We start from the raw sequence: 13,453 nt of genomic DNA, 5'->3' as shown, positions 1-13,453 counted from the left end.
TCTTGCCTCCATGGTTTTTGATGAGATGTCAGGATTTAATTTTATTGGAACATGTTGTCTTTTTCTTTCTTCTCCTTCTGGGACTCTCATAATGCATATATTGATATCTTTGATAGTGCTTCAGAAGTGCTTAGATTCTCTTACTTTTTCTTTTTGCTCCTCATCTTGAATCATTTTGATTTTCTTGTCTTTGAGTTCACAGATTCCTTCTTCTACCATCTCCACTCTGCTCTGAAACCCTCTATGGAATTTTTCATTTCAGTTACTATGGTCTTCAAGTCCAGTATTTCTCCTGTTCCTTTTAAAAATTTCTATCTCGTTATTGAGATTCTCATATTGTTCACTCTTCATTGTTCACTTCAGTTCTCTATGTTTTCTTTTATCTCCTTGAGCATAGTGAGGATCAATTTTTTCAAGTCTATGTCCAGTATGTTCAAAGTACGGTCTTCTTCTTTGATTTCTTTTGGATACTTTTTTTGTTCTTTTGGATGGGTCATCATTTCCCACTTCTTAATCTGTCCTGAAATCTTTAGTCACATTAACTTAAAAATCTAGTTAAAATTAAAATTTTAATATTTAAAGTGCTATTAACTCTGGAATTTAGTCTGTGAGCTGTCTATTCCTTAAGTTTGTTTCCAGTTAATGATATGACAGAGATTTCCTTGAGAGCCAGGAGCTAACAAAACAAACCAGATGAAAAAACACCTTTCATAGTCTGCAAATTAGCTCTATCTCTCTGGCACTCTCCTTCAGAATTTAACCTACTTATCAAGAAGACCAGTTCAAGTTCTCGCCTGCCATGCCAGAGACCTGGGTTCGATTCCCAGTGCCTGCCCATGCAAAAAATTAAAAATAAAAAAAAAAGAAGAAGACCAGTCCAAGGCACAGTGATATGCATGATCCTCTCTCTTCTGAGCCTGTGACTTGTCCTGAGCTTGTGCTTGCTTATGGTCTTAGAAATGCCCTCATTTATAGAAATTCGAATGCCCTCTACTACTATGAAACAGACTTTTTCCCCCTTCTTGGGTAATCTACTGCATTTCTTAAATCAGGTAATTCTTTGCCCCAGGGTGCTTCTACTTAATTATTTCTTAATTACGCTGGGCAAGTTCTAGGAGGTTGAACCAGGGAAGTATATAAACACAGGGATTACTCTGTGTCCTTCAGAACAGTGCCACAGTGGTTGTGCAAGCTATCTCCACACCAGCCCTGAGAAGAGCTGGGAGAGGGGCAAGCAAAAGCATCAAAGAGTTTAGTTTTCCCTACCATATTTAAAGTTGCATTTTCTGGATTTGGTACTTGCCTAGTTACTGTATCCCTTTAACTGTTTTCTGGAGTTTTGAGGAAGATGGCTGTGCCAGATTCTGCTAGTTGTTTTAAGGAGCCTGTGGGGAATAGGTACTCTGGAGTACCTTATGTCACCATCTTGGTCAGCTGGAAGCCTGATAAGTAAGCTTTTTCCAGTACACAAACTATCAGTCATTTACAATTCTCATATATAGAACCAAACTTATATATGTTATGTCAACTATGTTTATCTTCAAAATTCAATTCATGGCATGAATCAATATGCTTAAACACAGAGATAATATGTTTCTTATAGAAATATTAGAAGACAGAGATAAGCAAAAAGATACAGAAAAACCACTGCATCCTACCTCTCAAGAAATCTACTGTATTTTCTTTCTAGACCTTCCTATGTATATATGTAATATATGCCTTCAAGTAAAAGCATTATATTTTGTAATGTGATATGACCTTTCACTTAACACATATTGTACAATGAACATTATTTGAATAAATTTGATACATAGAATATGAAATAATAAAAAAGACATTATTTAAAGAAGGCAAAAAATATTCATATGTAGTATTATTGTTTACCCTGGAAATGGCTTGGTCTCAATAAATTATTTATGGGCCTATTAAACACTTCAAGGGTAAATTTATTTATTTTTATTGCACTATTATTATATGCTATTAAGTTTTTGCAAATTATTATTTTAATACATTAAGTAAAAATATTCCTCAAAATATACTTTATACAGAAAAGGTTTGCTTACTAGCAGAGTTTGGCATACTAGATGCACCTGCTTAATCTCGGTAATAAACTAGGGCTTCTATTCTTAACTCTGCAAATACATAGTCATTTGTGAAATGTTCCAGCCTTCACATTTCATTTCTTAATTCAACTGGAGGTTGGGAATAATATGTTTTCATGTTTATCTATAGCCCTTGGCAACTATAATATATAGTGAAGCAAACTGTAAAAGCTCTGCACACTGAAAAAGGCAATTGGGTAAGTATTAATAACATGTAAACTGATGAATAAAACAGCAGAAAGGATTTGGAGATTTTCAAATGAGAATGAAACTGTGCTTATAGTTAAAGGAAAATCTTAATTCTCAAGCAGAATAATCGGTCTTAAAGGGTAAAATTTTCAAAAGTTTTAAAATTTCAAGTATATTAGTAACAAGCATATATATTCACATTCACGTTAATATCTAGTTTACATGTCCCACATAACATCATAATGGAAAGCGCTCCAACCAAAAGTTATTAACGTTTATATACCCAAAAGTGCTAAATGCTTTATATGTATTTTCTCATTTTAGCTTCAGAGCTACTTTCTATGAGGTAGATATTTTTTCCCCAAAAGTACTGGTAAAGAAAATAAAGAGTTTAGAGAGTTAAGTAATTTGTCCACACTCACAAAGCTCTTAAGTGGAAAACAGGGTTTGGTGGGTCTAACCCCCAAACTCAAACTCTACTGTCTTCAACTCAACAGCTATTTACAAATATTTTGTATATGAAAGTCATCCTAGGCATAAAATGTTATAGAGGAAAAACGTCCTTGTCTGAAGGAGCCTACAATATCGTATAAAATACATTTAGTGCTAAAATAGAGGCTAACAACATGCTGAGTGGGAAAAGCATGGATTTTGGAATCTGACAATCTTGGGTTTGAAACTTGTTTCTGCCCTGTTGGCTTATGACTTTATTTTAGTTACTAAACCCTTAGTTATCTCACCTTCAAAAATGGGGAAGGGAAAACAATAGCCTACCTCAAAAAAAATTTTTTTATTTTTAATTTTTTGTATGCTTTATGGTGGGGGTCACATTTCATTATTTTTCCATGTGAGTATTCCTTTATCACAGCACCATTTGCTGAATTCTTGGGTTTTTTTGTTTGTTTGTTTGTTTTTGTTTGCTTGCTTGTTTGTGAAGTGCATGGGCCGGGAATCAAACCCAGGTCTCCAGCATAACAGGTGAGAATTCTACCACTGAACTACCCGTGCACACCCTCAAAAGACTTTTAAGAATTAAATGAGATAATGTATGAAAAGGAAACTGATATAGTGAATGGTACAGTAGTGAGTGCTTAATAAAAATTATTTCACATCTTTGCTTACAAATGCTACAAGTATCTGAAAATAACAAAGATAAGTTATGGTAAGGGAGAGCAGATGAGGATCTTTGTTTTGTCTGAGGAGGGGCTATTTAAACTAATCTCTCAAAATGAAAGGCATACAGAGAATAGAACATTTAGGTTGGAAGAAGAAAGTGGGGATTATGTTTAGGTAATAGTAGGTTGACTCAGTAGGATGGACTAAATGGAATCTATGTATAATTCTGGAAAGATAAGCTGGGTCCTCATCTGAGGCCTTGAATTCTCAGCTAAAGAACTGGGGCCTTGTATTAATAGACAAAGGAAAACCACTCAGAAATTTTGCTTTGTTTCGTTGTGTGTGTGTGTGTGTGTTTGTGTTTTGGCAGGGAAGTGACACGATGAAAGTCATATGAATGTGAATGATAACTTGTAGGGGAGGATCTTAGAGGCAGATAGACCAGTGAGAAAGCTATTGCAATAAATCAAGAAAGAAATAATGAAGGGTTAAAATAAGTTAGGGGAAGCAGGAATTCAGTAGGAAATACTGAATTAGAATCAAACAACACAACAACTTAATAAACACCTGGCTGAAAAAGAAAGAAAAGGAATGAATCAAAATAGTATCTTTATTTTGGCAACTGGAAGGATGGCATGTTTTCTTTACGTAAGAGAAGAAATATACATTTACAGAGAGAATGCCAACTATTAAAAGTATACATGCAGCATTTAATTTTCATTACAATTAATAAGTTGTTTTTTAATGCTTTTACTATGTCGAAACTCAGGGACACAATCTCCTAACAAAAAATACAGAGGACTGTCATGAACTTTGATATTTCAGAAAAGCAACATGAGTAGCCATAATTTAGCTATGGAAAATTTAAAGAGAACTAGTAAATAATTTAAAATTTCAAGGTATCCAAATCTAAGGATATCTAATAAGGTTGTAAAAATAATAAATGAGAAATTACTTACCTGAATAATTTTCAAGGGATAATCTGGTTGGTAAATTTGAAGTCTAGGTACATAATGAACCAGCATGTGAAGCATGTTACAAGCTACATGGGCTACTGTTTTATTAGTAAACTGCAATAACAAAAAAAAAAATTATAAAAATTCTTCCTAAAATACTCATCAACATATTAACTATTGAAAAAAATTTCAATTTAATATTTTTGTTGTTATTCTACATATATATGATGTGCTTATTATAATGTAACTAGGAGGATACATTTATAGCTGAAAATAATTCTAATATACTCCAAATGCATACTTCATGTTTTCTATTTTTTTTGTAATGTTGGACTGTCCTCAAATTCATTTACTCTTAATTTTCCCACTCAGATTTCTGCCACACCCTCTCAACTACTAACTTTGTTATCAATCTTTCCCCCATTCCAAGCTACTGTATAAAATATTTCACAAGTAATCTTCTGAGTAGTTTCTCTGTCTCCTGACATTCTCTAACCTTAAAATCCTCTGATGATTTCCCAATGGCTAAATAATGAAGTCAACATTTTTATCCTTACTATCTCCAAATCTTATCCACTCTTCAGGTCCTGATCAAATGGTTCCTCTTTTCCAAAGATACCTGCCTAAATCAGTTATCTCTGCTTCCCCTAAACTCAATCAGTAGTTTATATATACCACTCATTGGATACCTTTAGCTTTTTATATATTATTACTCTCAGTTTAATCTTTGTCAGCTATTATATTATTAATCTCTTGAAACTAGGTTTACATTTTTTTTTTCATTCTGGTATCCCTCACTCTGTCTACTAAATAAATAATGTTATTCAAAAATATTTATGAATTAGTTTGTACGTTTAGCATCTTACACAATAAGTGCTGTGGATATTATAAATCTTAAGATAAAAATAAATATCATGCCTTCTTTACCAACAAAAAATATGCATTTACTCATTCAGATAAAAAACTCACCAAATAATTAGACTATTACTTCTAAACATATTATAATGGCTATAAAGGAAGATCTAACACGAAGTCCAAAACTAGAACCATCTGAGAATTCAGGAAGTAATAAAGGCCAAAGATTAAATTATAAGAAGCACTGGCTAAAAACAGACAAACAAAAAACTATATAGTTTAAGATGACTAGTTTCCTTTTGGGGATATATTCATATGTACTCTAGGGACAAGGCCAAATACACAAAAAGTTCAGATAAAATGGGTCATCACAAAGATAGACTAAATTTAAGAGTAGGACCACTCCTAAGGAAAGAATTAGAATTGGGGAAATAATGTAATACTAAACTAATGAATATATTTCATAAATGTTTTATTCCACATTTGAAGAAGAGAAAAAATAACCACACATTCTACACATTTTAATATAATGCAAACAGTTTTCTTTACCTTTAAGGAGACACAAATTACATTCAGAGCTTCCTTAATTTGAGGATGACGTGACTCATGGACTAGTTCTTCACAAATCCAAATACCCAAACTGCAAAGTGCTACACAACTGCAAAGAAGCAACAAATAATGATACCAAAAAGTAGCTGAGCCTTTCAACAAAACTACTATCACAACCAAAACACCCACAACAAAGCAACATAGAATGAACATGCATTAACGCAGAAATATTTTTCTTCTTGAACATAAGGGATTAGAAGGTCTTAAGAGCTTTATTTTATCTTGTCACAGTGTTATTAAATTGTTTACTACCAAAACCAACAGTGCTATTAAATTGTTTACTACCAAAACCAACAGAATATTCCTCTAAATGAATTCTACTGCTTTATTCCTTCTCTGTCATCTGTAAATACCAGATGATATTTATAGATTTAGCAGCGGAAAGAGGTACAATCCTAAAGCAACAAGGAACTGTGAAGGGAAGCAAAGCTCTTCTAAAGGCAGCTGACTAAAACTCACTAAAGGCAGAGAGGAGGAGTAAAAATGATTAACAATTTTTTTATTGTAATAGAGAGGGTGTTTTGTTTTTATATTCCTGTGGGCAGTTCCCTACATCCTCTAAAATGTAAAAATAATCTAGAGTACTCCCAGTATGATTCAACTCACTGCTACTGCTTTTGAGTTTTTGGGGTATAAGTTCCTAAGACCTCACATTCCTGAAAAAGGATAAGAAAAGTTAAGAGGACTCTTGTGTTCACCTCTTGGATTTTTCTATACTTTCAATTACATAAGCTGTTGTGTTAGTGATTCCCAGGTCTACCTATAGGCAGCTATACTTTAAGGCTTCCACATTCTTTCACTGGAGAGGCAATGTGGTTAAAACAAATAAAGCAGATAATTTAGTATCTGAACCTCTAGGTTCAAACTTGGGCTCCTTATTACTTGTGCAACTAATAAGGCCCTGAAGAAAAGCTGCCACTTATGGGTGACAGGGCAGGTTACCTGAATTCTCTGGGCTAATTTTCCTTTTATCTATAAAAAGGAGGGTAGCAACTGTACCTATCTCATAGGGTTACTACAAAGATTAAATGAGATAGTAAATATGAAGTGAAAAGGCCGAGCACACAGAAAGGGTTTAATAAAGGTTAGCTTTCCAAGCATTAGTTTCTTGCTAGCAAGATGGGAAGAATAATGGTGATTTCAATAAACTCAGAATAGTGATGAGGATGAAATGAAACATTGGAAAATCCTTGTAAACTTAAAAGGTTGCTTTATTAATGGAGAAAATCCTAGAGAAACAATATTGGACATCACCATGTTTGGAGCTAAAGCTACCAGGACTGAAAATAAGGAATGGAAAATACAACACACTCTTCAAGAGTAGTTGTCAAGTATTAAAATGGAATTAAAGTAAAAGATTGGTTTACTTGGCTATTAAACGAGAAAAATATACAGTTAAATTAAATAGCTTGAGCTGTGTCACACTTAACCAAACTGTTCATTTCACATTACTTTTAGTTGCCGGAAAAAGGAGAGATTTAAGTTAGAACTGAGATTTAAATGGTTGAAGCCATGGTCTATATCTTTATGAATCCTGAGTCAAAAAATGTATAGATGACTAGAGTAGAGAAGCTTTGCAGAAACCTAAGTCAGAGGAGTAGCAGCATAGACTAATATTGAGGCTAACAATAAACGGTAAGAATTAGTTTCAAGAAACATGAAATATAAATTAATGATATCTTGGGAAAGAGAAGGATCAGTGGGAGTTATTGGTAATCTGCTGACTTAAATCTCAACCTCTTTTGGGACAATTTAGAAAAACAAAATGCTACAGCTTTCATTTCTTAAGATATAAAAAGAAAAAAGTAAATCTTACTATATTGTTTTTAAAAATATCCTGCTCAACTATTACAAAATTAAAAGATACTATTTTATTAGATATATAACTTTTGATAATACAAACATTTTATTTTAACTCGATTTTAACAGATTTTTGTCAACTACCTAGTATCGAATTTCAGGATGCTGTATAAGATACAGTAATAAACAGAAAATGAAGAGAAATCAAAATGTACCTAAATAAAATTAAAATGAATCATTTTAGATATGTAGGTGATGCTACTGGAAAAGATGATTAGGATTTTATTTTTTTAATGAAGGAACACTGGCATTTAAGCCATGAAAAAAGTAAGAGTATCTAATCATTTAAATAATTTAAACTTTGTAATTCAGAATAGCTTGTGTGTGTCTGAAACAATCTGGATTCCCATAATAATTCAATCAACTTCTAAAATAAGATTTCAAACACAGTATGGTTATGCCAAGTCTAAGAATATCTGACCTACCGTGCAGGACCAGAGGGCTCATCTCTTGCTGAACTTAATACAGTTTTGATTATAAGTTCCTAAAATAAGGGAGAAATAGTTAGAAGCAATAATTAGGATTTCATTCATTATGGGCCAGGTGCTAGGGATACAATTGTACAACAACCAGTCTCTGTTTTCATGTAAATACTTTTAATAAAGAATTCACTGTTATTAATAAAAGCAGTTACAAAATAAAACATTTCTAAAATTGATAACCAAAAGCATATGTTCAAAAAATAACCTTTTTCCTGATTACAACAGTAATAAATGCTCACTATCAGACAATCATAGTAGAATTGATGACTCAAAGTTATGGTCATCTTTTGAAAACTTTGAGGATATCCTTTAAAAGCCAGCCTCTTCTACCTTGATAATTTGTAAAGCATGATGTTTGAGTTTTAGGATAAATATTATATGTTCTAGTTTGCTAGCTGCCGGAATGTAACACACCAGAGAAGGATTGGCTTTTAATAAAAGGGAATTTATTTCGTTAGTTCTTCAGAGGAAAGGTAGCTAACTTTCAACTGAGGTTCTCTCTTACACGGGAAGGCACAGGGTGATCTCTACTGGCCTTCTCTCCAGGTCTCTGGGTTCCAACAACTTTCCATGGGGTAGATTTCTTTCTGCATCTCCAAAGGCCTGGGCTGAGCTGTGAGTGCTGAGATGAGGTATGCCGAGCTGCTTGGGCTGTGCTACATTGTGCTCTCTCATTTAAGCACCAGCCAATTAAATCAAACGTCATTCTTTGCAGCAGGCATGCCTCCTAGCCGAATGCAGATGTAATCAGCAACAGGTGAGGTTCACATGCCATCAGCTCATGTCCACAGCACTATAACTAGGCATCTTCACCGGGCCAAGTTGATAAATGAATCTAACTACCACACTATATAATAATAGCTTAGGTTATGCAAATAATAAAATATTCAAAAGGGAGAGTAAGGAAAGGAAACTGTCCAAGGAGAGAATCTTGAACTATATTCATATTTAGCAGGCAGAGAAAAGAAAGCCAGTCTATGAAGAAGTCTTAGAACTTAGAAAGGTAAGAAGTAAATCAAGATACATTTATGCAATATAAATCAAAGACAAAAGACACAGGGGTAGGACAGGGACTCAACAGAACTAAATATTATAGTGGCTGAGGAGACAAAGAATGCAACTAGATTTGAGGATTAAGAATTTGTTCATATCTTTTAAAAACTAATTCATTCATTCATTCAATAAGCATTTACTGGTTATACAGAATGTAAGCTCCTTAAGAGCAGTAACCTTTTACTTACCTTTGTAAACTCAGCACCTACACCCAGCAACCGACAATTAATTGCTACCTGGAAAATATCATTTAAGTCCAAGAGCATTCTATGTGGTAGGCTCTGTTTTAGGTGCCAGGAATGAATAGATGGTTAAACCACAGTATCCAATCTTAAGAAGTTTAAGGGGAGGTAAGCAGATTTGGAAACAAACATCTAAAATACAAGGTGATGTGTGCAAAGTTCTGTGTAAGCAAACAGTTCATGTGGGGAAGTAACAGAAGACTTCACAAAGGGGTCTTATATTTAACAGATTTTTGATAGATAATCAAAAGTCAGAGAATATGATTATGTGTGTTTGGGATGTTTAAAAGAAGTAAGAAGAAGAGAACAGACTTATGTAATAATGATATATAATTATACTTTAGGCACAAGGAAACAGATTTTCAAAAGCATAAAAATGAGACAGTATGATAGGATCCATGTGGCTATAGTTCAGAGAATACAGGGGAAATAGTTTCATTGAAAATGTGAAAATAAATATCAACACATGACATGTAACTTTCCCCTTAAATCTTCATTTTCTGACTAACAAAGACCATCAGTTTCTTAGGTTTTTTTTTTTTTTTTTGCTTCCTTCATTTCTGTTAGAATTAGTTCTCATTTAGGAGATTTTTTTTCACAAAAAAAAATTTTGTTTTTTTAAATCACTTCAGCCATTACCGCCTACACAATGACCAGTAGAGAGCAAAGCCATTCTGAAATGCAGGCAGTATGTAGTAGGCTAGGCTAGCCCCTAACTAACTCAGTACTGCCTATGCATATTAAAACTATTATCCATCCTTGATCTTCAGTTTCTTCTGAAATTAGGAGAAAGTATTAGATCCCTGAAAATGAAAGGTCAAGTTCTATAGCTTTTACAAAGTGTCATTGTAAATTATATCATATTAGCCCATATAATTTTAGAAATAAGCCAAGTTCACTTGTTTAACAAATGTTGTCTGGGTTCTACTATGGTGCAACACATTGTGTTAGGCTCTGAGGATAGAGTTGTGTGCCAGTTTAGCTAAATTTTTGTTTGTTTGTTTGTTTTTTGGCATGGGCAGGCACGAGCAATCGAACCTGGGTCTCTGGCATGGCAGGCAAGAACTCTGCCACTGAGCCACCATTGCCTGCCCAAGCAGTGTGCCAGTTTGCAAGTTTTTATGTACTCTAGAAAACCCATGTCTTAATCTTGATCCAATCTTGTGGGAGTAACAGTTTCTTTTAATCCTTATCCAGCACTATAGGCTGAAAACTTGATTAGATTATCACCACAGAGATGTGGCGTACCCAACTGTAGATACTAACTTGATTAAATGGAGATGTAACTCCACCCATTCCTGGTGGGCCTGACTGGAATCCTTTAAAAGAGGAAATATTTTGGAGAGAGTCCATTTTTAGAACCATGAAAATGATGAGAGGTAGAGGTGATAACACCAGAGATCTATGGAGATGAAGAAGGAATACATCCTCAGGGGAGCTCCATGAACTAAGAAACCTGGAGAGAAAGCTAACAGACATTGCCACATGCCTTTCCAGTTGAGAAAGAAACCCTGAATTTCATCAGCCCTTCTTGAATGAAGGTAACCTCCTGTTGACGCCTTAATTTGGACATTTTTTATAGACTTGCTTTAATTGGGACATTTTCATGGCCTCAGAACTGTAAATTTGCAACTCAATAAATTCCCCCCTTTTAAAAGCCATTCCTTTTCTGGTATGTTGCACTCTGGCAGCAAGCAAACTAGAACAAGCAATAAGACAGACCTAGTGGTATTTATTTCTCTAAAGGAGAAGTTGGACACTGAACAAGTAATTACAAGTGTGATAAGTGTTACAAAGTGAAATACCGGTACTATGAAGATTGCATGCAATACTCTTGACTTAAATTGGATTAAATAACTTCTTTCAGAGAAAATAAAAGTTAAAATAAAATCATAATTGTAGCCCCTGAGGAGCTATAACGCCTCTCTCTCTTCTCTTTTTCTAATACTAAGGACCAATTATGGTCAAACACAGAGACCAGGAGGCAATTACTGTGACAGGTACTACTTCCTGCAACTATTAAAGCCTTGGGAATTTATAAAACATGGGCAATTACAGACTTAGCTTTATGTAGTCAGGTATTGACTTAATTATGGAACTATTCATTAACAGGCACATACTCTGGTGGACCCAGAGCACTGATAGTTTTATCCTGACTAGAAAACCTGATCACATCACTCCCTTCCACTTTGGTTTAAAATTTACTGAGTTCAGAGGACCAAGGATGCTGACCATGCCACATCTTCTCCTTCAAACAGAGGCTAACCTCTGCAGAGACTCAAAACAATCTTTCACCAATTTTCTACTTGAAAATTTTAAAAAGGCTTACAAGAAACAAGAGTCATTTGGAATGTCTGTTCCTAATTACATACAATTCTTTATTTTTAAAGGATTAATATTTGTAATTTTATAGTCACTGTTTAATTTTGCACCCTCTCTTATTCAAGCCTTTCAATGCTTCAGGTACATGGGAGCCCCATCTCTACACCACAGTTTCCTGCAGCAGAACAGAATTTCCCATCACAATGCTTCATTCATCACATTGGGAACTTGGGAAAGGAAGGGCGCCAACTATGCAGGCTAAGTTTGCCATCTCAATCTTAGCAGCTTTACATTAGCAGCATAGTATCTAGCTTGTGGGACGTTCCAATAAATGTTTGGTGAGTTAATGAGTGAATTCTAAGATGCAGACATGTGAGTGGGTTCAATGATGAGAAAAAGTTTCCAAAACAGTTATAAACACAAAGAAGGATATACTCCTAATGGACATTCCAGCTTTTGTCTCTAGGGGATATGGTTGGCTAACGCTCTCTAACAAACGTGTAGATTCCAAAAGAGAAAAGAAAGAATGCAAATTTTATTGTATCAACTATATGGTTATAAAATCATTTAAATGCAAAATTTAGCATCTGATTTCTTACCTTAACATCTGTAAATTGAGACACCGCAATCTCAGGAATGTTGGGATGGAGAGCAGGGAGTTCACAATATAAGTTGGGAAAGCAAACCAAAGATCCCAGAAGAACCTGTGCTTCTACTCTTGGTGCCTATGTGTCAAATTTTTTAAATCTTTAAAATGTATTTATTTATGTCACAATATTGTCAGAAAAACTGTTTTATTATCTAACCATACAACACAGGGAAATAGAGTATAAAACAATTCAAAAAGGAGAGAAGCACAAAAATTTAGCTTTTCACCTAGACTTTAAATATAAACAATTGTGACCCATTGAATAGGTGAGCCTTCCCCAAGAGCAGCTAATAAGCAGAAATCAGCTACAGTTAATGAGCCTTAGCTAAAGCTTAGTTTCTAGCGTAAATTACCCTAATTTTGAGGAAAATACAAATATTCAATTTTAAAAACTCACACATCATAATATATTCTTCTAATGAGCTGAAGACTCAATGTCACCTGTTTTAGTTACTACCTAAGGATGAATAAAGTAACTAAGGATGTACTAAAACAACTCTATCTTCAAGAAACAGGTGCTAGGCTGGATGGTTATTATGTTATTAGGAACACAAGGAAAACATTGCCTATGGAGCTTACTAAAAACAAAATTAGAATTTATGTCTAGACTACAGGTAAAGGTGACTTTTCAACTTTTTCCTTAGCTGTATTAAGCCATTTATATCATATCAGCACTGAACGCTTCTTTTTTCTCTTACGCTTGCCCGCTTGCCCACAAAACACTGAACTTCATCTACTAATATACTGCCCTACTTACGAAAATGGCTGCAAATGGATTTATATATGTAATAATACCTAACAAAATATTAAAACTATTATTTCCAAAGTACAGATTCAATCATCTCTCTCTCACTTTAAAACATTTAACTTTAATAAAGCACTATAACCTGATCCCAGGCATTCAAACCTAAAATATAGTCCAAAGTAGTTTCTCAAAAATATCCATACCAATCACTTGGGATATAGTTTAGCACAGATTCTGATTCTTTACGCCTGGGGTGCGGTCTGAGATTCTGTA

At 34.1% G+C, this 13,453-nt stretch overlaps 1 protein-coding gene across 8 annotated transcripts in view; it reads right to left on the bottom strand.

Annotated features, from left to right (window-relative positions):
* The window catches only part of RALGAPA1 (Ral GTPase activating protein catalytic subunit alpha 1), a 311,810-nt gene that overhangs the window by 129,367 nt on the left and 168,990 nt on the right, over nucleotides 1-13,453 (bottom strand). For all 8 annotated transcript variants that reach the window (XM_077126931.1, XM_077126935.1, XM_077126932.1 and 5 more), the window contains 4 exons: nucleotides 12,386-12,511; nucleotides 8,113-8,171; nucleotides 5,768-5,876; nucleotides 4,367-4,477 (listed from right to left, as the gene is read on the bottom strand). In XM_077126931.1, coding sequence (XP_076983046.1) covers nucleotides 4,367-4,477; nucleotides 5,768-5,876; nucleotides 8,113-8,171; nucleotides 12,386-12,511 — 405 coding nt within the window. The remainder of the gene's footprint in view (nucleotides 1-4,366; nucleotides 4,478-5,767; nucleotides 5,877-8,112; nucleotides 8,172-12,385; nucleotides 12,512-13,453) is intronic.

The sequence above is a fragment of the Tamandua tetradactyla genome, chromosome 14 (genome assembly GCF_023851605.1).
Source record: "Tamandua tetradactyla isolate mTamTet1 chromosome 14, mTamTet1.pri, whole genome shotgun sequence".
Taxonomy (NCBI): domain Eukaryota; kingdom Metazoa; phylum Chordata; class Mammalia; order Pilosa; family Myrmecophagidae; genus Tamandua; species Tamandua tetradactyla.
Note: the sequence above shows the minus strand (reverse complement) of the source record. Positions and strands in the feature narration are given on the sequence as shown.